Below are 24,750 nucleotides of genomic sequence, written 5' to 3' on the forward strand. Positions count from 1 at the left end.
TGTGTCAAGTTAATTATAACATCACATGGTATAGGTTTATAGTGTTGGTGAGTGACACATTTAGTATCACTAGGTTCCTGTCGTATATCATCGTCCTTTATAGGATTTTGAGGTCTACCTGGCATAATATTAACAGGACAATGTACATCTGAAAAAAATGGTGAAAATTCATCACTTTCAAAATGTGTAAACATTCTGCTGACGCTTTGACATATCCAACTACGCTTGTGTCCTTAAATGTCGGCTTACCTTGCGATTTATCATTGCCAATGCGTCCATTACAGATGAATAAACCTATATATTTTACAATTTTCTAACAATTTATAGCCATGCATATTGATTAAAGAATCTTCTTGTGTATATCGGATGTATGGTAAATTGAGATCATCTAATATACCCCTATATCCAAGTCGTGTACTTTCTCTCCTGTATCCATCCCCCCCGCGAAGATCTGGGGTAGATTTAACTCTTCAGCAACCCATGCTTGCCGTAAAAGGGGACTATGCTTGTCGTAAGAGGCGACTAACGGGATCGGGTGGTCAGGCTCGCTGACTAGGTTGATACATGTCATCAATCCCATTTGCGTAGATCGATGCTTATGATGTCAATCACAGGATTGTCTGGTCCAGACTCGTTTATTTACAGACCGCCGTCATATAGCTTTAATATTGCTGAGTGCCGCGTAAAACAACAAACCAACCATATCTAATTCTTCCAGCAAATGTCTGTCAAAAGTACAGATTTCATTTAAATTGCTAGTACTGACTGTATTGTTTTCTAAGTGTCAGTCAGTTCAGTTTACGGCCTCTAAGAACTAAACGTCATGGCGTGTTAGGTTAAAGAGTGAGGAAAGCCGGACATGTTGCACGGCTCAGACCCACGAGCACGAGTATTGTGTTGACAAACCTACAAACATAATCAGAGGAGAATCTTTGCTTCTGGCACTACTAAGGGACGCACATAGAATTGCGGCGCCTCAGACGACAAGATCCACCCGTGTCACCTGTTTTAAGTAGGTTCACATAAATATAAGTTGTTATACATTACCTCTCATTCTCGCGCCCTCTAATGTCTTATCACCTATTCAAATATAATCTCACCACCACAGAGATTTTTACTCACTCACTCGCCACATACCTGTACTTGCGCCTAAACATAAGTCAATCCTGTTTGAAATGTCATGCTTACTTGGTTATTAGAGCAGAGACTATATTTAGGCTGTTTATCTAGTGGGTGGTGGAGTGTGGACTGTAGATATTACTTCCTGGTCTTATAAACACGGGTTCGTTATGCAAATGTAGTTACATTGTCGACACGGCCTAGCGTGTGAGTTAATAAGTCATGTATTGAGACGTCGCTTATCGCCCAGTGTTACAGCTTAATAACGACACGTGCTGGCGTAGTGAACACAACCGACACGAGCCAGAGAGTCGAATTCCTATGACTGGAGTACAGATACATTGACTGTGTGTGTGACAGTACCCGAGTTCAAAAATATTTACAAGCTTAGTTATGTGACGAAGATCAGTGACATGAGGAGGTAAAACTTTTCATTGGGACCTGACAAAGTCATTCAGGCAAAACCTGTTGTGAATCCAAAATAACCGGCTTCCCCGTGATTGTGTTGACATGGATGTTCCACTCGCAATCTTGTTTTTGATGGCGTGTGGATTTACGACATACATAAAGGGTGAGTTGAACTTTATCGGGTTTTTTATCGATATATATCTGTATCTCAATCATACTGCCATGACTTCAAGGAATGTTCGAATATGTTTTGTCCATGGGGTGTTTCAAATAACAATAACATGCCTCTGATTCAAGCAGCTGCAAGGAAATATTTACATATTATTTTGTTAAATCATTTTCATCCTTATGCTGTTTCTCAATCCATCTTGCAACATTGGTGACGTTCTTTCTCCTCAGCCTTCCCACTTCTGGATAATGCAAACTAAAACCTTGCAATTTACGTTCAGTTCTTACAATATGCACTATAATCCTTTATAAATGACAACAAATGCACAGTAAACTTTCTCTCTAAATCTGAAAACATATATATGTAATACATCAATACCTGTCCGGGGCATGGGTGGCACAGATGTTCGTCTTGCCAAGTTGCGTCAGTTACGTACGCCCGACACCTATGATCGAATCCCAGTTCAATTTAGTTTCTGTCTTTGTCAGCACAATACCCATGCTGGTGGTTTTCACCAAAGCGGTAAATGTCTGAGACCTGCATTTAAACTTCGGGCTTTTCTCCCACTTTTAGCTGACACACAGTGATATAATTGTAACACTGTTCAAAGCGGCGTTAAACCCCAACTCACTCACTCACTCTACACCTGGTTCGCAGTGTGGTAGCCTGGCAGTTAAGTTCACTCGTCACACTGAAGGTACTGGTTTGATTCCCCACATGGGTAAAAGGGGTGAAGGCCAGTTTTGGTCCACCCACCTCTCTCGATAGGACATGCAGCATATATAACCATTCTCATTTTCTCATATACCTTGACCATATGTTCGTAATTCCTTTTGAGGCGACATTATTTTCTTCTTTGTTTCATGAAAATGAAACACGTTTATTCATATTTAACTAACATAGTGACTGATTGTTTCTCGATAGAAAGTTATTTGCATTGCAATGTAATGAAATGTAATATCAAATGACAACTGTTTTCGTGAATTTCCACAAGGCTACAGAGGCGCTGATAAATCACAATGCTTTTAAGAATGTCTTTTTTTAAATACCATACGCCAGCAACAGGTATATTGTATGCCCGTTTACTAAGGTTCATGGAAAGTATGAATGAAACATAACATATTGATGGGTGTTGTTTTAAGGTTTTTTTTGCGGTTTATAAGTTAAATATAACTTTACGCCCCGTTTATCGCATGGATGCGGGTTTACATATCATAACAAACCTCGGACCTGCTTTATTCTACACATAAAGCGATGTATTGTAATTCGATAGAGAATAAACTGCATTCAATTTCATGAAATTTCGATAGATATCAAAAACAAAATTGTAATACGAACCATGAGTCTGTTTGTTCATATACAGGAATTTTCCATACCCCGATCCATGTGGGACAAAGGCACTCGCCCAAAAAGTGTCAGGCTCCGTGATATGTAGATCCTGACGTGTGTGCAGCTCACTCACACCGACAAGTAATGAACAGAGATATTATTTGTTCTGTTCAACGACTTTTTTGCAGAAAAAAATACTTATATATATTTAAATCTTAAGATATGATTTTGATTCATTTCAGAATAAAATGATTATTATTATCAGTTGTATCAGTAATTCTGAAATACATCTACCCTGTTGTTGTGTTGTAACTTACGTGCGAGGATCGGCTGGTCGTGAGTTCAAATCCCAGTTTGCCTTGGCTGTATGTCTTTGTGTGTCAGGACCAGGGCTTACTGAGCTGGGTATTGCTGCTCACGAGGAGTGTGGGACGTTCATAGTTTAATATGACGTCGTAAAACACATAAATCAAATTCAAAATTGATAGAAAACAGTTGTTCGATTGATGTTAACTTTCACTATGTCACGTGACTTCCATTGACCCGGAAAGAGCGTGCGGCTGTAAACAATCGCTATGTTCTCACATTTTGTTTCATGTTTATTTAGAATGTGCTCGCAATGTGCCCCCCTATACATAATTTCGGATAATGAGTCAAAATGAATAAATATTTCATTTCCGTGTACAGTCTAATGTAACGGGGCAGTGTATATCAACAAAGTGAGGTTGCGTTGGTTAACATTTCCGCGCATCGCATACTCAATACAACTCGAGAACCTGAAAACACACAATATTTATCGAGACTGTTAAATACACAACGTATCAGTCATTTCCTCAAGCACTCTACACAAATGAACTCTCACAATTGACGTCACCCTGGAATTACGTTTTCAATTTGCTACAGGTTCGAACTCCCTACAACTAACAAGTTCTCCAGCAACAGCATCGCCAGACCAGCCGTACACCTTGATGTGTAGCGGTAATAGCAGTGCTGGCAGGGACAGAGAGTGGCACTGGAGGAATGAAGTAATCTTTCGTACACGTTATGTATCAGACACACAATGTCCAGTAGATGTATCCAATAATGACCTGTACAGACATCTGTCAGGACCTGTCAATGCAACCTGTAGTCTCAACCAGCACAATGTGACTCTCATGATCCTCACTTCAATAGATAATGGATCTGTGTGGTGGTGTGTGGATAGTCAGAAAAGTCAGGAGAGCAACAAATGGACAATATGTGAGTATGTTTTGATTTGTTTGGGGCATTTAACAGTGTTACCAATTTAAGCAAATTGGTCACATATTGAGATACTTGTGTAGTCTTAACATTTAACACGAGCGGAAATGGAATTAACCCGTACAACTAGATACCCTTCCTTTCGCAAATGTTAGATCTTAACTTTGCGTGTATTGAATGACTGATACTTTTTTGTATTATTCGTCATTACAAGTGTTTATTATTGATGAACATGACAATATATGAATAAGTGCAAAACAGAGAAAATGTCCAGGCCGCTTCAAGCAATATATGTTACTAAAATGCAGAAAAATACTGAGTAACGACATACTGATGTATTACAGATGAAGGCTATCAACCTTATTGTCAATGCAACTACAACCCCAAAATGTTTTACATTCTTTTTACTCTCTATAGAAAACGACTATTGTTATTACTTCATAGTCAGTGCACACACAAAACTGTGAATGATTATGATTGTTACTGAGCACGCATATAATTAAAGGAACCTACTTTTAAGAAGTAGGAAGCTCACGCCGTAAAGAAGCGACAAAACTCTTTCCATATTCATGAGAAATCTCAGCCAAAAACAGTGCAGTGTACGATTCCGACTCATGAACATGTGTTTATGAATCACTATCACATAGTGATGATACCAGGTGTTGGCAATAAGGCGAGCGTATCCTGCACCACTGGTGGCACCCTTCATAAACACATCCTAAAAACTGTGTACAGATCCCACGATGAAAACTAAATACCCTCTTAGGTTATTTTTGTTTTTTTTTTTTAAAAATGTATATATCTCAACATTCCAGCATTTCGTTCTGTAAACGTATCTGGAACAAGAGCATATTCAGAAGTTGATTCATTAGTTGCTTTCTTTTTCATTATTTTCAAGAATTCAACAACTGTACCCATGAAAGTGTAGAAAGCAATAACGGTTACGCGTATTGCACTCGGATATAGCATCGACGTCATGGGTGTCCGAGTAAAACCAAATCAGTTCAAATACCCAATCATCTTTGCATCTTGCAGTAAAACTAACATCATATCTAGTATTTCAATATTTTTTTATTCGAAGTTGTTGTTCAAATATGATCATGGGATTGATCACCAAAACAGTTTCAGCCTCATACTTGAAAATATCATCTCACCTTTTCAACCTTTCTTTTCTGTCTGCTGCATGATTGCATAATCCAATGATGACATGTCCTTATAGCTCTTCCTAATTTAAATAAAACGACGTTCTCACTCACCCAAGACTCTCAGTGAAGATCTGCTGTAAACACACTGCGCCCTTCATGTTAGGCCGGGCAAGGCAGTAACTATCAAATGGCTCTATTTAGAATAATCCCTACGTTCTTCATGTACAGGGGGCACGGGTGACCCAGTCGTCCAAGGCGCCGCAATTCGCTGTGCAGAGTTGCGTCTCTTTGGCACGCCAGAAACATATGATTGTGAGTTCGAATCCCGGTTCGCCCCGATTATGTTTCAGGGTTTGTCAGCACAATATCCGTGCTCGTGGGTTTGACCGAAGTGGTAAACGTCTGAGACCTACATCACTTCGGGCTTTCCTCCAACATTAAGCTGACACGCCGTGATATGACTGGAATACTGTTAAAAGCTGTTAAAGATTTTAAACACAATTCGAAACATGTTTAGGCCCCTCAACGTATTAATTTTAGTGATGATGTGGTTTTGTAGTGAGATCATTGCCCCTTTCTTTACAAACTGTTTTGTCTGTTTAGGGTTTAAACACCTATTTAAACAGCTAAAGACCTATTTACTGATGCTAACCTAATCGCGAACTATATATTAACTTTTTGTACCGGTAAATTAAAAGTACACTGATACTCAGAAATTATAATCAAAATATATAACCATTGCACCTTTAAATCTGACACTATACGTTATGGACGCCCGGATGCGCCAGAAATCTTAACGAATTGATAATCATAATGATTTTCAGACGTAGGAAACGTTATGACAATGTCCTCAACAACTACGACAGCAGCTACTACAACCACTGCAGCAGCAACTATAACTACTACAGCAACTACATCTACTACAACCACAACAGCTACTACAAATATGCCAGTTACTTCAGCAGCTAATGCTACTACAACTGCTGCAGCAAAATCAAGCAAGTCTCCTCAAGTAGGGGGTGAGATGATTTAAACATACTTGTAGTTGTTACCACTTGTATTCCATGATATTCAACCATCAGACTGTTCACCAAAAAACTGGCTTCCACTGGAGACATCGGGGGGGGGGGGGTGGCGGGGGTGCTGCTTGTACTTGTCCGGACTAGTGCTGATTTAATAGTGCTAGGCCACTGAGATACCATCCTTAAAACTAGGGTCTACCAGCTCTATCTAAAGGAACATTAACATTTACAAAACCAGGGACGTTATTCGTTTTTCACCATGTTTATATAATACGAGGCATATTCAGGTCGTACATATGCAGGTAGTCAAGTTGCTTACATCGCTGCCTGTGTTGGAGGAGGTGTTGCAGTCGTCATTGTTGCCGTCGTCAGTGTTCTGTGTATAAGAAGAAGGAGAGGACGTCCTGTGAATAACGGTAAAGAAATCACTAAACTTTTCAACACCTCGGTCTTATGTTACGACCTGCAGTTTGTGTCAAAACAATACGGATAAACAGATTGGATGTGATAACAACATACTATAATTGTTCGAGTTAATCGTCTATTGACATTTTCTTACTAAAGCCACGCTACAACCCACACAGCTTGCTTTTGTTACAGGCAGTGCACGTGAACACAAGCACGAGGCATCTCATACCTACTACAATGAGTAAGTAAACTCTTGTATAAAATGCGTTCATGCCGATTAAAAAAACATGTGCTTATGACATAGTGGGAATCGAGTATGGAAACGTTAAAGGGTTTTGCCGTGTGTTACGTCTAAGTGAGATTTCATAATTTGCAAAACATAAATTTATTTTATCAAAATGTACACATATTAATACAAAGTTTAATTCTTATTGAATGACAGAAGAAATTCTGGTTTCATTCTTGTTTTAGATAAATGATATCTGCAGATGTATTTATTTAAGAAATCGCGTCTTACAAGACCAAGACATCAACGACAAAGTTCAAGGTAAGATCATTGGATTGTGTGATGCTTTAATAATAGTATGTTTATGGATGTGTGTCATGTTATGTATTGGCACACAGGTCACAAATCAGGCTACGTTGGGGTGGTAGAGATTGGATGTCTGAGTACTTCCGCTCATCAAACATGACAGCTGGTCCTGACACACACTGTCATACACAGGTGTCTTCGTGAGCAAGCTTTTCCGGAATGGGCCCCTGTTTTACAGCAGCAACTGGGTACCCAGTAGGATGAGATGGATACATGAATGTAGAATCTCAGAGCGCCTTAGGGCAGGGTTGGTTGTATATTTTCCAAGAACCTTAAATACAAATTAAATATTGACTTGTCCGTTGACACGAGTACTACGAGCAGGCTTCATGTGGAGTTTGCGATATACAAAGTGTACATTTTATTGTTGTTGTTGTTATATAATGGAAGTGGATATCCACGTGCAACATTTTGTCTTGTTTATTACAGTGGAAAATGATGTTTATGAGACTTCACATGACGTCACTTCACCCAACCAGCCTTCAACAAATGATCACATGATAACAGGTTTGGAATTTCGCTATCTCTGTATACCATCTCGCCAGCTTGCGATCCATTGATATCGTTTAGAGAAACACCAACGCTTTCAATTCATTTGTACAATCCAAACCTAAAACGTCAATCTTAACTTAAAACAACCTAAATTACAACAGCAGAATAATAATTCAAAGCAGGATCACCTCTATTCTACCGTTGTTGATGCTGCACTGTTGTTGTAGTCATGTTTGGACTTAGGTAGGAACGTCCATGTGGGGTGAATATATTGCACCATGGTCACAGAAAGAACCATACCAACTGATGAACATTGTCAATTCAACTTTATGTAATTATTGATAATCACGTTTTCCATGATTTTAAATCCCTGTTTCGCACATACGATATAAAGTAGGCACGCCCAGCAATCGATTTGTGTATATCAGTCAGTCACACCAGCTTGAAATATACAAAAGGGAGGCCATGTATCACATCTTCTGAATACTGCTTGTGGCCTTATGTAGACTTCAAGTCAGATGTTTGAACGTTATCTATGTAATTGTGTTGAGATACCCTTTAATTAAAGTCCTGAATGTGTGATGTTACTGTTAGTGTTGTACTGACATGTTACTGTTCCCGTAGCATGTGACTAGAGACTAGCAGTTCTAGATTAAAGTAATAGATTAAAGTAAAGGGCACATTAACTACGTGATTGTTGTTTCTTTATTTAAAGTATAAATAAAGTATTATTTTCCACCAGATGTTTACGCCCAAGTGCAGAAACCAAAGAAAAATGCGCCGAAACCTACAGGTACAGCTGACGACATCAACATTGAAGATCTATATGCCAAACCTGACAAAACTAAGACCCGGAAGAAGCAGGAAGACTAATGTAAGTATTCTGCGGAATTATCAAGAAATTTTATTAATAAAATAAACAAACGACACCCTGTCACAACATGGTCATCGTATTAGAATGTGACATGAGATTGTTCATATTTATCCAGATGATTTATAAGGATACTGTGTGGCAAGTGATACTTTTCGTTTTATTTCAGAGAGGCTGGAAAAGGGGCATCCTTTGGTGATGAGAAATGGACTGTTATATGAAATGTCAGAATTCTGAAAAAAGGAGATGTACTGTACATACGCGATGACACATCTTGGTGAAATAGTATCATACTCTCTTCAGCAGTATGATTGGTACAGTGTTCTCATTATAAACGTTGATTGTGTATAGAATATAAAAATCAATTTTCAATACCAGAGAATAACCAATCTCGCTTTCCCAATAACGCATATTCCATTGCGCGAAAATGACAGTGCAGCTGTGAACATGTATGAATGGATAATTACTAATCCGTGATGACACCAGGTGTTCGCGAAAAGGATAAGCATGGGCTGCCCTACCGGTATTACCCACCTTTCTCGCAACCTACACCAAAATGTAAGTATTTGTTGCATGACAACAAGAATGTATCTAAATCATCATTCTTAGACGCTTTAATGTACTCAGGGTTACAGGGTCCACGTATGCAACAGCTATCTGTTTACTCCAAGATCCCCTGCTCCAGCTTGTAACTCATCACCTGTTGCCAAACTTGTCATACAGTCACGAACATGATTTGTGCCCTTTTACATTTTTATGATTTGTTGTTAAATTTACATTTAATGCAGATTCAAACTGGCTAATTTCCATATTTATTCAGGAAATATCTTTCTGTGAAATGATAAAAAGGATACCATGTTCATGTACGTCCTTGTGAATTAGTGATGGAAGAAGTGAGTGTATGAAACCCACGGGCATTAATATGGTGCTAAGAAATCAAGAGTTTTTAACTCTGCATCGCGACACGAGGAATCTAGCGCCAGTTTCGTATCCATGCTCCAGTGGATTTTTCAGGGCTTTAGTATGAATTCCTGCAGATGGCAGATGGCAGTTAATAATATGAACAAACACAGTTGAAATTGACCATATTGTAAATTCGACCTGTATTGTTAGTATGTTAAAACAAGGATTATAAATGATGACACCACTTTAACGGTGACAGATCTGATTTTTGGTGAAAATGGTGTCACAAAATCTTTGGTGTCCATATACAGTTATTGTGTCCGCAGGCAACACATCATGACCCATTTCCTAGTTTCATTTATGAAGTTTTTACTCCATGAAATAATCAATCGCATCGCCACTCATAACACAGGGGAGTTTAACGTCTTACCAGTTATTACGAAAAACAATTGTTTTATATATGAGAAGGCCGATGATTAATTAAAAGTAATGTCACAAACACAGGCTATATCCCGAACACTACCAACGGCATGGTTTGGGAGTGACAAAATTTATTTAATGTTATTACACTTCTTATCCTAATGCTAAATATTTTGTCAGTAACAGTTATTTGTTAATGATAAACTAACTTCCTTATTTGTATAATATCTGACGGAACCAAATAGATTATACAATTACATTCATTTTATTTAGATCGCTTATGTAGATACAAGTGAGGTAAAGTTCGACACGCCACCCTACAGTCAGCTGATTTCTGTTTATTTTGTAAACTGAAATGCATATGCATGACACTTTCCTCATATTCCGTTATTTCGGTTGTTTATCCATGTTATCTCTCACCTGAGCCAGGTGTGTACCAGGCTGGTACTGACATGTATAATATGAGTCATATGAGTGATAACAAAAGTTATAAAAGTTGTCTATATTGTCATCCGTCAACTTCTAAGTAATGCCTATCAAACACAAAAACAAAATAGTATCCCCGTGTCTAATGTCACTTTTCCCCCACCACATGTGACTATCACTATACAGTCTATGCGTCTCGTCCTAACCGCTATCCCTTTCGATCAATTCCAGGTGTTTTTATGCCATAACTAGTCAGTATATGCTGCCATCCATGTGAGGTAACGACCATACACAACAGATAAGAAAGTCTTGTGTACTCCTCTGACTTGCACATTGCCATGTTGTGCGGCAAATCCTTGACATTTATGATCACTCTAACATTGATATCTGTATGTCAGTTACATATATGTGTGCTTGATAAACATTCATGTTTTCCTCAATCCAGGCGTGTACAAGAACAGCTTGTATTACATGGGTATCAGTGAACACAGCCTAGCGTTCTTTGGTCGCCACCCGTAACAATGCATAGCCTACAGACAGGCAGTATATGTTACCGTGGTATGTGTGTAACATTATAAATTAGCCTGTTATTGAAAGTGGTGTATATTTAGACAGCCGTTCCCTGCTGAATATCACTTCCTGGTCTGGAAAACACAATCTTGTTCAACCTGTTTCTGAATGTGTTGACAGGACTACAGGTGAGCTGAGTAATTAGGGTCTATTTGAAAACCAAATCGTTTTGTCTCTGGCAGTAACTGTATATCTCTCGTGGGACACACAAAGTTTGTTGTGAAGAGTTACTTCCCCTAGACCGCCCACCTAAAACGTCGTAGACTTACGTTTAGTCCCAGAAATAAAGTTATCTTATTATAAAATACATATCTACACAACAAAAATAATGAATTAAAATAGAGCCCAGAACAATCCTTATCTAGACTTGTCAAAATTAATCATTCAAGAGCTTGAGTGGGACTTAAATATTTTCTCTTGGGTCTGGGAGATAATAAACTGCAATGTATCACACACCAAGCAAACCTGAAATATGGAGGATGCGGTACCAGTGGGAATATCAATAATATGTATAAATAAAGAGAATAACCAAGAGAGCAAGTGATTATGCATTTGAAGAATATATTTGTTTTTTGATTGATTCATATATGTAAGTTTATACTGTAAACTCGTCATTGAATAAACATTTGTCAATCACGGTGCACGTTTAGTAATCATTTGCATTTTAGCTTAAAGTGAGGTGCACACTATATTACAGAACACCGAAGCTTTCTCAAGGAACGGCATTGAAAACACTTTTGATTACCAGTAAAACATAGGGATATTCTCTGTAACACACGCGTGTGAGTTGTTATGACATTTACCATATAACCACGTATAATTTCTCGCTTTTAATGTTCGAATACCATCAAGGTATTATTTTCAGTCCAATTAGAAGAATTCTATCTTTGCATACCAAGACATCGAACCTTCATGTACATATCTGAATATTATATGAAAAAGACTGATAACTAAGTATGCAGAGAGATTATGAGGCGAATATTGACACGTCCATCCTTCAGAGTGAGAAAGTATATCTTATGTGTGCACTAATATTTGACGGTCATTCGCGAGTTAACCTTATATCAATGCATTTGAGCGTGAAACAGCCTACCATTAATAAGTTTGTCAGCGAGGGAATGAATTGGATTTTACGCAGCTTATATCACTATTTCTTACTTTATCACGACTGTTGATACCGGTGTCACGAAATATATTCGCCCCCAGAATAAAATCTCTCCCCCCCCCGGCGAATTTATACCGGTACAGTTCCGCCCCTCTCGAAATAAACTCTCCCCCACCCTACGAAATAAAATCTCCCCCCAGAATATTTCCTCCCCCGGTCGTTTTATGAATACTTGCCATGCAGTTCAATAGGTGATGTTATTTTGGGTTAGGTAATGTTGTAATCTATTTTTAGCCATTGATTCCATTACTTTGCATAAGTTTGAAGTTAGGGATATTGGTCTTTATGAGTTAGCTTGATTAGCTGGTTTATTAGGTGGATTGGTATGACTAGGGCCTGTTTCCAGGGAGTAGGAACCTGTGCGTTTAGGTAGATGAGATTGTATAGTTTGAGTAGTGCCTGGAGTAGTTTTAGCGGGAAATTTTTAATTATTTGGTAAGAAGTTAGGTCAAATCCTGGGGCTGTGCCCTTTTTCCTGTTTTGGATTACGTAGAGGAGCTCCTCCATTGTGAAGGGTTGGTTTATTTCTAGATTGTTATTGTTTGGTTCTTTTGTTGGTTGGTTTTTTGTTTTAAGTTTATCTTGGAATTTTTGGCTGAAGTTGGTGTTACTGCTAACGGCTGAAAAGTGGTTGGCGAGATTATTTGCTTTTTGGGCGTGGTTGGTTGAGTTGTTAATGTTAGGTTTTTTTTATGTCGTTTTAAGCCTCTAATGGCGTGGATTTTGCGCCAGACCGTTCTGGCATCTGTACGGTTATTAAAAACTTCACAGATTTTTTTCCAGTCTCTACTTTTGGCTAGTTGGACTAGTTTTTTAACCTGGTGGTTTAGTTCGTGGGCTATGTTTAGATGTTTGTAGTCGCGTTTTGCTTTATTGAAGGCTGATTTACGTTTTCGTCTAGTCTGTTCTATTTCCTCATCCCACCATTCACCGCAAGCCCGATTGTAACAATTACATGATCACTTTGCTTTGTCGATGCCGGTTGATGTTGTTCAATACAGGCTGATAGTGGGTGTTTTGGAATCTATTCTACATGCTAATCATTTCGGGAAGATGATACACATTTCTCTATATTTTGGATTACTTTGCTTATATAATTTCCGATTATCATTCTTAGTTTTACCTTTTCTCTTCTGCTGCGGTGATTTCCATCCGAATCCAGGACCTTTGCATAGTCCAGATTCAAAGATTATATATCTAAACGTACGCAGTCTTAAAGACAAAGTAGATTTTATCAGTGCTGAATTAGATAGTTATGATGTTGTATGTTTAACAGAAACCTGCTTGCACCATGATATTCTAGCCACTGATATTACACTGATACCATTTTCATATCGTAGCCTGTATTAAGGAATATATTTTAGATCTAAAATCAGAGTATAACGGACAGCCTGAGCTGGAGGCGCGCGTGGATATATTGACAGTTTTTACGTAGTTAGTGTTAAAACCGAATGTTTGCGAGGATTAATAAGATTTCTGAATTCTGTTACAACAGTAACCGTACATGTATTTGTTACATTAAGTCATTTCATTCAAATTTGTTTGGTATGATTATGTCTTATAATTATTTTAGGATGGAAGGTACAGTTACCAAATAAAATATGCTGAAATATCAATTCATTATGACCATATTTCATAATCTATTTTTTAAAGTAACCCTCCTTACATTAAAGATGACTTTTTATAGAATATAGTACTTAAAGACATTGCAACAAACCGAATAATCAGGGGGGAGACTTTATACTGAGGGGGGCGCGAAACATATCCGCCGGGGGGAGATTTTATTTCAGAACAGATTCTCCGGGGGAGAATCTGTACCGGTATAAAATCTCCGGGGGGAGAATTTGTACGGGGGAGAGTTTATACCGGGACACCGGCATGGGTGATAACAATTGAATTAGCGAGATCATATTAATGTAAAGAAATCCAATTGTCCTGTTTACGTCGATAAAGAATGCCTGACGGTCCGAACACATTGACGAAGCGCAGCGCGTCAGTCCAACTTAATGTTAAACCCATATTAAAGCAGCCAAAACAAAAAGACAATACATGTTAGAGATAACTCAATTTTATGTATGATGTTTACATCACCATGAATTCAGGTAACAATACCATGAACAGAAAACTCCGGGAAGGTGAGGTGAGTTGAAATAGGGTTATAAGTCACGTTCAAGATTATTGTACTTATACAGCGACGTGCATGCACGTCTGTGTGTGTGCCTGCTTGTACTAGTTGGGATATGCATCAACCAGTCAGCGAGCCTGACCACGCGATCCCGTTAGTCGCCTCTTACAACACAGCATTGTCGCCTTTACGGCAAGCATCAGTTGCTGAAGACCTATTCTATCCCGGATCTTCACGTGTTACCTTTTCAGGAGACAACAACAAAAGTAAAGAGAAACGAAAAGATGTTTGGTTCATGAGATCCACGAAGAAGATCAGAGTTCGGGGAGTACTTTAGCTGAAAGAAGTAGAATTTGACAACGATAGATTCGTTGCGTTCTTTCAAATGACCTGGTATCAGTGTGATGAAATGTTTGGAATGATCGATCATGTCATTTCCAAAAGGAATAAAAACTACAGAGGAAGTATATCTCCCAATGGAATTGACGTCACAAGTAGGGGTTTTCCCCTGTTGGTTGTGGCAGCAAACATCTAAACTCACTTATATTTTTATGAACATTTCTGCTATCCCGCAGCGTCGGTGTGGGTTGCAAATGATTACTTTCTTAAGCGATTGTTTTGCTGCCGTAGCCTATCGCTCATTCAGTGTTCATGAGTGACACCAACAGCTGTAATGTATGTGATCAGCCACGTTCATGTAAATTTGAGTATTTGCAAAGTTATAATAAAACAGCCTTATGAGCAAGGGAGTGCCATCACTATTCCTTATCATAGTCATAACATTCGTTTAGCATTACAATATGCACACATGTACAATGAGTTTAAATGACAATGATGGAGAGATCGCCGTTTTTTAGCCGGAATATTGCGTGCGTTAAACAATGAACACACAAAAACACTATCGGAACGATTGCTGAATAATAATTATCACATCACAGAACACAAATGTTGTGTGTTTTCACATCACATGACATCTCATTCTGTCCAAAGCTTATTCTGCCTACACTTAAAAAGCTTGTCAATCTCCCAGTTAAGTGAGATAAACAAATTATCAGGTTATGTGGTTTTTAATCTCATCTTTCATTTTGCATTGCATTTATATTATCATCATACATGATATCACGTCATAAGTAATTATACACTTATGTCAATTTGAGTCAAAACCTTTATTTGCAATGCATCAAAAAACTGTGTTTATGATACCATATCATTATCATATATATGTATATATGTAAACATGATCTCACATCATGAGTAAGCCGTAACTGCAGTCCACCTTTTTCTTGTTTACCTCAGTGGCGCAGCATAGAGCTGATATTTGATGGTTGTTTTAAAATAAATACGAGGTAAGGTGACCACAGATGAACACGATTGTGTAGCCTATGGTTTGTTTAGCAAGTTCCAATAGGTTGAAATAAGTGGATATTTTTGTTTCTTTTGTTTGGTGTTTAAAGCCGCCATCAGCACAACTCAAGCTACATGAGAGCGGCCATCAAATACCTGAGTTTGGACCAGCAAATCAGTTAATGATATTGTGAGCAATGATCCACTCCATCTGAGTATGAGAACATGCTACCAACCCTGTCACCGAGCTTGACTACCCGATTAATTATATCGCCTCGTTAGACAAGTACCAAAATTCATAAACGGGCTGGTTGTGAAATCAATGAAGTTACAATGGGTGAGGTGAGGGGAAATTTGGGTCTGCTTCTACAAGTCCAGACTAATGCCGAGTTTATAGTGCTAGCCAATTGAATCTAGTTATCAGCATCACGTCAATCGTTGTAGTAAGTTGTATTTCCAGTATTTGCATGTTAATCAAGATGCTGATGTTGGCCAGCTGTGTTGTAGTAGGCTGCGTTACCCGCTTGGTCCTCTTTGTTCACGGTATCTGGGGAACAAGTCCCAATACCTTCCACGGTGTTGACGTACTGCATCTCCACTTTACCATACTGGTGGCCCATGTCCTCGTAGTGGGCCGGAGAAGTGTAGATATTCGGTGCGCTCGCATCGTCTTCTGGAAGTTATATTAGAAGAAACATTGATGATAGTAGACACTGAAACTTCTTTTAACATTTTGTATTTCATAGGAAAATAATCTAGAAGGTATTTACATTCATTCATTTCTAGAGATTGAGCTTATGATGCAGTTCGTCCCTGTATAGTTCGAAACAATACAATTTGAGTGTCTTGTTGATAAGATATTAACAAGGTCTTTCAGGATTAATGGCAACACACTTAAATACATGTCCTTCACTAGCTTTATTGTGCTATTGACACTGGCATATGACACATACTACATATTTCCTACCTGTACTGGTGTTCCTCATTCTCATCCACATGATGAAGACGATGGCGGTGATGACGCAACCAACAACAACGCCATCCACCGCTGCTCCTACCGCAATGTAAACGACGTTTGGGGCATCTTTACAAAGTAGAAATAGCAAAACAAATTTAAAAACTAGTAACACTATACACACTGTAACTGTTGATATGCTTCTTTTGGGGCTCAACATATTTTTCTCATTAAAGGATGTTTGATGTGACTGTTCTGTATCCCTAATAAATACATGCAGAATAAGTTCATGATTTTAAGACTCAAGAAAAATGGACATGTAATCATCTTTGTTTGTTGACAGGTCAATCGAACAGGCTACTTTGGGTGCGGTGGTTGCTATCCAGATCAATAAATTGAAAACGCAAGTGTTGGTGCACCTACCGTCACCTGATGTTGGTTTCTCGTTAGCCCCATGGTCTGCAGTAGACACTGTAGACACACATACATGTGTATCATGTCCATAGCTGTGCATTTTTTATAATTACAGAAACACCGATGAGTGTAATACGCTAAATGATTCCAAACAACATCATATGATCTTTTTTCAATTGCACATCTGAGTTTTACCGACTGAAATTTTTCATATCTACATGTCTATTACATTGTATTATTGTTGATAGCAAAACATTTCAGACATAATTATTTAAGAGGCGCTGGACCATACGCGAACCTGAAGAAACAATTATTTGGAGGCTCACATCTCTTCAGGGAATATCGTTCATTTAGTATCCTACTAGTGTATAATTAGGCCGTCTGTATGGACAACATCATAAACTGATTTGTGCTTTGAACATGGCTTGTCTGCTGTTTTGGACCAATGTTAGGATTTTTTATACATACAAAGCAATATTCATGCACGCAAGAGGAGACAAAAGAAGACAATTTGTAGGGTGGTCGTTTTTTTACTGCACGATGAATCCTATGTTAACCTGGTCACTTTAAGTCGAATCAATTGTGAGAACAACTGACACAGTAGTATCATTTTGTCATCATCAAGAACATAGATTTGATCAAAACAGGTGTAGTGATGGTTTTCAACTCCAGTAAATAAAGATGATATTCTTATGACAAAGTGAGACATACGATCAAGGAGAGTTCCTAAATATAAAACACTGTTACTAAATATGTAAATATTGTCTATATCACATTTATGGTGTCGTGAGTGTCTGTATACTTGGTATCGTTAATTTCAATGAAAATAGTCCTTCTGCAAATGAGGTAACATATTACGATGAGATCCCTGTGTTATGCAATTTAACTGCATCTATATTTCCTTAGCAGGTTCATGATAAGTGGCATAGAGATTAGTGATATGATTGTGACAGCATGGTAACTGATGATGTCATACTGGTCTGCATAGCATTGAAATGCAATTCTGCTCCAACGATATCTCCAGGTAGGTATCGCTTGAAACCAGTTTTTTATGATAAGTTATGTAGGTTCTATTATGGAATAGAACAGCGTGATAATATATCTCACACCCTTCTTGAAAAGACGTGCTTGAGGAGATATCAAACTTTGCTGTAGTAGCTGAAGTACCTGTAGTAGCCGTAGTTGCTGTAGTAGCTGAAATACCTGTAGTTGCTGTAGTTGCTACTGTCGTAGCTGTTGATGACGCTGTCATAAGGTTTACTACGTCTGGAAAAGAATGTCGTTTTCATTAAATTGCCTGGTATTAATTCAGTAACTGAATGACTAGACCGTGGTATCAAAATGTTCATATGTTATGTTTTAGCGTTATGGTATGATGGTGATTTGTGCTTTTTCATAAATATATGTTTAGTAATGGAGTAAGATGCGGGATAAGTTTAGCATAAGCAAATGTGTTAAGCTCTTAATGTGCTTAGGGTTGTATTAGAATCCTCAACATGACAAAAGATTTTGCACTTGGGATCCACACACAAGAATGGGTCAAGGATCTCACCGCATAACAACATGAACATCCAAATGCATGCCTTGAGTTGCCTAACTATGTTCGAAATATTTTAACGCGATTATGATCTATAGTATTAATGATTTCAACTTAAAGCTTATGAACAAGTTAACGAGAAATGTGGGAGATATAATATTAAAAGGTGGCATTCTATAGCTTCACCCTCTTGATGAGACGAAATATGTAAAACTGTCGGAACAGCACAATCGAGTCAGTTTTGTCGCTTTTATTTATTGCGGATCTACACGATGTGGAGTTAAAGTCACCTTCAAGAAGATGGGAGTTGAGATGAACCTAAAAGAAGTGACAAAACTATTTCCATAATCATCATACGTCTCAACTAAAGCAGGGTCCATAGTAAAACTATATCATAAGCATGTGTTTAAGAATCACTATCAAATAGTGATGAAACCAGGTACGTGTACTCTGTCTTATAGATCAAAAACACGTGCAAAGGCTAGTCAATTGTTCAACGGGCCGTTGGGGTAGTCTAGTGGTTAAAGCGTTCGCTCGTCACGCCAAAGACCCGTGTTCGATTTCCCACATGGGTACAATGTGTGAAGCCCATTTGTTGTGTCCCCCCGCAGTGATATTGCTGGAATATTTGCTAAAAGCGGTTCAAAACCACATTAACTCACTCACTCAATTGTTCAACTAAAACAAACAGGGTACCATATGATACTAATCAAAACAGGGAGTTGCATCGGCTATCATTTTTGACACATGTATCAAATCTGGAAATGTCTTCCACATGACTACCACAAAACTTAATGACTTTATTTTTTCACTGGATTATGAAATCATTAACGAAAGATGATAAATGCGTGACAACATTTTCAAGTATTAAGCTCAAAAGATTTTTAAGTGATCGATCACATAATCGTAGTTTATTAGTAGCGTCGAATAAAAAAAACATTTTAATGCAAGATCATCTTCTATTGATTGTTTTAATTCGGTTTTAAATACATCAAGAAGCAAACGATATTGAGTAGATTGAGATTGGTACTTTTTTTAACTGATTTGTGTTTACGTTGACACCTTGATCTTGACATTATCATATCATTAAACGTCTTAGGGATATTTGCCTTCTACATCATCGCAGGTGTAGCTGGTAAGTTTCTCGAAAATACTGAAGAAAAAGCAAATCATGAATTTAAAACTTCTGAACATGTTTTGGTTTCAGAGCATGAAAGTGTTGATATTTTAAACATGCTCTGAGCGTAAGGATGTTCAGATTGTAAACATGTAAACAACAAAAGAAACATATGAGGGGGGGAATAGTTTCCATCGTGGGATCTAAACACATATATTTAAAGCCTGAGCCTAATTGGTTGTTTAGGTTTCTTCCACTCACAATAGTGTTGTATGTTGAGATTCCACAGGTCTCGCAATCAAGGATCAGTTTGCGTATTAGAGGGCGAATAGTTTCCATCGTTTGATCTAAACACATATATTTACAGTCGGAGCCTCTTGCGACTGAAAGTAGGTTACTTTCGCTTATGCTCGTCATCATTGAGTTTTCCTTGTGCACTAATTATCCATTAAGTTATATGAAAAGCCATTTTCTATGGAAAGTAGTACAAATGTAAGAACTGAGCTGTGGGTTGTAGTTTTATTGTAACTAAATTGAACTATATAGGTTGTCCAATGCTTATAGTGAAAAATATTAACAATTACAATTATCATTTGAAATTTGACGAGGTAGATAAAGTGTGTTAGATGTCCTTCAAAACTTAGCCTTAGGTACATTATATTGTCACCCAGTATTGCACAGTAGATGTACTGTGGAGGTACTTAAATTTTCTGCATTTTGAACAAATATTGCTTAAAGCAACCCTTGACATTTGTTCAGCTTTTCGATTACACCTTTATTGCAATATTCATCAATATGTAAGAATTTTGATGGTGAAGATAAATAAATATATATTATCCACGCAAAACGCGCAAAACAAAGAACTGACATTATAAAAGGTAAAATAATTGTTGTTTTTTTAGGTTTGTTCCACTTATGATAGTGATTTATGTTAAGATTCCACAGGTCTTTGTAATAAAAGATCAGTTGCATCTGAGGCCAAGCTGTTTATTCACAAACCATAACATACTCACGTATTGTCAGTCTGTTGCTCTCCTGACTACTCACAGTATCCACACACCACCACACAGATCCATTATCTATGGAAGTGAGGATCCTGAGAGTCACACTGTGCTGGTTGTAACTACAGGTCACATTGATACGTCCTGACAGATGTCTGTAATTGGTTGGTTGTGATACATCTACTACACACTGTGTGTCTGATACATATATTGAACGAAAGATTACATCATTCCTCCAGTACCACACTCTGTCCCTGCCATTACTGCTACACATCAAGGTGTACGGCTGGTCTGGCGATGCTGTTGCTGGAGAACGTGTTAGCTGTAGGGAGCTCGAAGCTGAAGCAAATTCAAAACGTTGTCGTGATTAATTAAAATCGTGAGCTGTATAATATTGTTTCATCTCCCTCCTTTCATTCCAATATCAAAGTCCTGCACTGGTGGAACACAACCATCGCTCCTCAATCTCAGAACCCACACCCCATTGTACATGTTGATACAATGCATCATATAGCCCATATAGTGCGTTACGTATTTCACAATATTCATAGGACTGAAGTGTTCCATGTGTTCGAAAAAAACGATACAGTTAATATAACACACATTCTCCATTTTGTGCAGTCCAAAGTAAACTAAACTAAACTAGCAATTTTTGTCTTTACATTGTCCATGTTAGCAAAATCACTTGTTCCCAATTTTCTTTGCCTGACTGGCATATTACACTTCTGATAATGATACGTCCAGAATAATTCTCAGAGTGTGTGTAGAGTTGCGCCCCTTAGCTGTGCAAGGATATTACGATATGTTTGGATCCCTGATAATGAGCAATGGCCTGTCAACATCATTGCCTATGTAATATTACCTATTCGGAATAGGCGGCATAGTATTTTGTTTGAAAACGTGATTAAATGGAATTCAAAGCCCTCAAATCTCCTGGGCCGTTCAACAATCTCTACTACTGGCGTAGTTCCATGTAAACATGTTGTAGGGCACAACGCATAAACACTTTTCCTGATATATATTATAAAAATGCAAATTGTTTCTCAGTCCTAGTTTTGTCAAAACGTGCCATACAGTTATGCAAAATGGTTACCACAATAATCAAATATTTGGTTTCATAAGATCAATATTTAATCGGAGCAGATTCGATTTACTTAGGTTTTCTGCTAGCCAGATGAGTCCACTTATTATGGAATTGTGTGTCATCAATCTTTTTTATCATAGCGCCATCGCATTTTAGGTGACGTCATACCACTCTAGAGTGACGTCACGTCTGTCTTACAACTGTGAGAGTGCACATAGACAGAGAGAACTTCAGAATTTTGTATTTGAAAATATATTCACAATGTCGGTAAACATTATGTGTTTTCAGATTAGCCAGTTTTAATTAGTATTCAGTGCGCGGAAATTCTGACATTTGTCTCCTGATTTGAATATGCCAAGTTGGCTGGTTTTTCTATCAATTAAATTAATGGAACATAAACCCATACACCCTGATGCCTACTGCTCAGCTGCATCCAACTTAAAACAGATTTGAAATACTGATACGTTACTCAGTGTTCGAGATGATTATTTGCACTGAGATTGATGCGGACCGCGGGCGCTGGACCATGTCGGGCACATTCCAGACATCTTGACAAACATATTGAGAATATAGCGATATTGAGACCATCTGCTGATGCACCAGACAAGATGATGGTGGCCAAGCATCTTTCACTGGCAGGTTCTTGAACTATATTTTGTTATTTTGTTATTTTGTTAGTATTTTTTTATTCTTAACGCTGTATGCACACTCAGCAATATTCCAGCTATACAGTGTATGACGACGGTCTGTAAATATTCGACTCTGGGCTAAACAGTCCAGTGATTATTGTTATTAGCATAGATCTACGGAATTGGGATCCGATAACATGCATCAACCAAGTCAGCGAGTCTGATCAGCCCATCCCTTTAGTTGCCTCTCACGACAAGCATGTCATTGGAAGCACGTGATTTAACAAAGATCTAAGTACTTCCTTTTCTGGTGACGCCGCTGCGTGAATAGGAGGTATGCTATTGTTACTTCACACATGTAATGGAAAAAAGAACATTCCGCAAAGGCATCGGCAGCATGATTGATGTCATATTTGAGACTTACATCTCCATGCTACAAAATAAGCTTTAACTCACCCTTTATGTATGTTGTAAACACGCACGCCATCAACACGAGTGTAAGTGGAACATCCATGTCAACATGTCAACACAAAACAGTGATATTACTTACAATTCACAGCATGTTTATTGCCAATATGGTTTTGTCACGTCCCAGAAATAAGCTTTATCCTCCTCAGTGCTACTGAACGACCACAAACTCGTCAATACTATTGAACTTATGTACCGGCACACATACAGCCAATGTGTCCCAGGGATGGATACCCGACTGTCTGCCTCCTGCAGGTTGTGTACACCACCGTCGCCGACTGTGTCGTTATTATGCTGGCACACTGGGCACTGTCAGGACGATCAGCGATGCATCAATAAATGACTCTTATCAACTCACAAAGAAGGTCGTGTCAGCAATGTGGCTACACCTGAAACACGAACCAGTGTTTGTAAGACCAGACCAGGAAGTAGTATCTACAGTCCACCCAACCCACGATAACTACCTCAGTATGTGCTGTGTGAGTAATGGTATAGTAAACATGGCGTCCTGTTGATTGCCATAAAACCTAGTGGTGTGTATGAACCTAATCTGCCGCCATTCCTTTCACGAGGGACGAGTGACAGGCGGCTCATAACTATCAAATCTGAAATGCGTTGGGTATGACACATAAATATATATATGTTAATGTATGCGTCTCTTTATACTGAGTGCTTTATGCATACTACCTGACAAGCGATTGTGTCATGTTTCATAGCCAGGTAATACAATCTTACAAAACTACTTAAACAAGATACTACAGGTAAATCACGGTATGGTGACATTTAATAACAATTCAGGTTTATTCCAAGCTTCTTAACTCGCGACGGAATGCCATGATTAATGTGGTATATATTATGGGTCATATCAAACGTTAGAAATGACACACAAAGATATACCACATAAATCATAATATGGAACGTCTATGTGTGCAAATACTTACAAAGTTCTGTGGACAGATTATGAGTGAGTGAGTAAGTTATGATTTTACATCGCATCGGCAATATTGCAGCCATATCGCGATGAGAACAAGTTTATTAATATGAATTTTCTGTCAACAAAGGACAAAAGTAAGGTAATCATCACAGTGTAGACATAAAACTTACCAGAGCAATATCTAAACAAAGACGTTTTCAGTCTATTTGTAATTAGAAAGTAAAACCAGGCTAGAGACCTCTGGCAACCAAAGCTGGACCGCCTAACTGGAGATCATGGGGACTTAGGTGCTTTTGCTTCCTGCGTGATTCGCAGCAGGATTTATGCCATCACTTTGGCCACGAGTGGTTGTACGAAATATTAACCAATATTAAAAAATGAAAACACAATCAAGGAATTAAAACACTAGTTGATATTAATTACTTCAATATAGATGGACTCACATGCCACTGTCAGGGGGACAATAATTTTACACTACTTTAACCCTCCACAGCCTTCAAACATCTCAGTTGACAATAATATCCAATTATTCAAAATTTATCAAATAATAGTATTTCTTTTATAAAAAACGATAATTAAATGAGCACTGATATTATAAAAAAGATCCTTTAAAGATGTTGAATAATAATAGTTATCCCTTATAAGAGAAAAATCAACACAGTCAAGCATAACATGGTTGACTGTGATTCTCATCACAAGGGACACAGAACGGATCCTCACCTTTTAAAAGATACTCGTGGATATATCGACTGTGTCCAATACGACATCGTTGCAAAACAACTTCGTCATATCTCGAATGGCAATCCAAGAGGGTATACCCTATTGTTGGTTTTATAGCATAAAGTTTGTTTTTACCTACTTGGG

The 24,750-nt window shown here is 38.1% G+C and overlaps 3 protein-coding genes across 4 annotated transcripts in view; 1 reads left to right on the top strand and 2 right to left on the bottom strand.

Moving 5' to 3' along the window:
- LOC124121871 overlaps nt 1-24,750 on the bottom strand; it is a 247,368-nt gene that overhangs the window by 79,323 nt on the left and 143,295 nt on the right. The window lies entirely within an intron of this gene.
- LOC124121875 lies at nt 1,339-11,233 on the top strand. The gene is made up of 9 exons (XM_048398239.1): nt 1,339-1,690; nt 3,929-4,264; nt 6,234-6,428; nt 6,734-6,847; nt 7,032-7,080; nt 7,343-7,386; nt 7,861-7,938; nt 8,666-8,797; nt 8,964-11,233. Exons 1-8 carry the CDS (start codon nt 1,630-1,632, stop codon nt 8,794-8,796), a joined length of 1,008 nt encoding a protein of 335 aa, XP_048254196.1. The 5' UTR covers nt 1,339-1,629; the 3' UTR covers nt 8,797; nt 8,964-11,233.
- Nucleotides 16,128-24,750, bottom strand: part of LOC124125588 — a 91,548-nt gene continuing 82,925 nt past the window's right edge. The window contains exon 5 of the mRNA XM_048398248.1: nt 16,128-16,420. Coding sequence (XP_048254205.1) covers nt 16,218-16,420 — 203 coding nt within the window. The 3' untranslated portion in view covers nt 16,128-16,217. The remainder of the gene's footprint in view (nt 16,421-24,750) is intronic.

This window comes from Haliotis rufescens, unplaced genomic scaffold (genome assembly GCF_023055435.1).
Source record: "Haliotis rufescens isolate VD_foot unplaced genomic scaffold, xgHalRufe1.0.p SCAF_18, whole genome shotgun sequence".
In the NCBI taxonomy this organism is placed as follows: domain Eukaryota; kingdom Metazoa; phylum Mollusca; class Gastropoda; order Lepetellida; family Haliotidae; genus Haliotis; species Haliotis rufescens.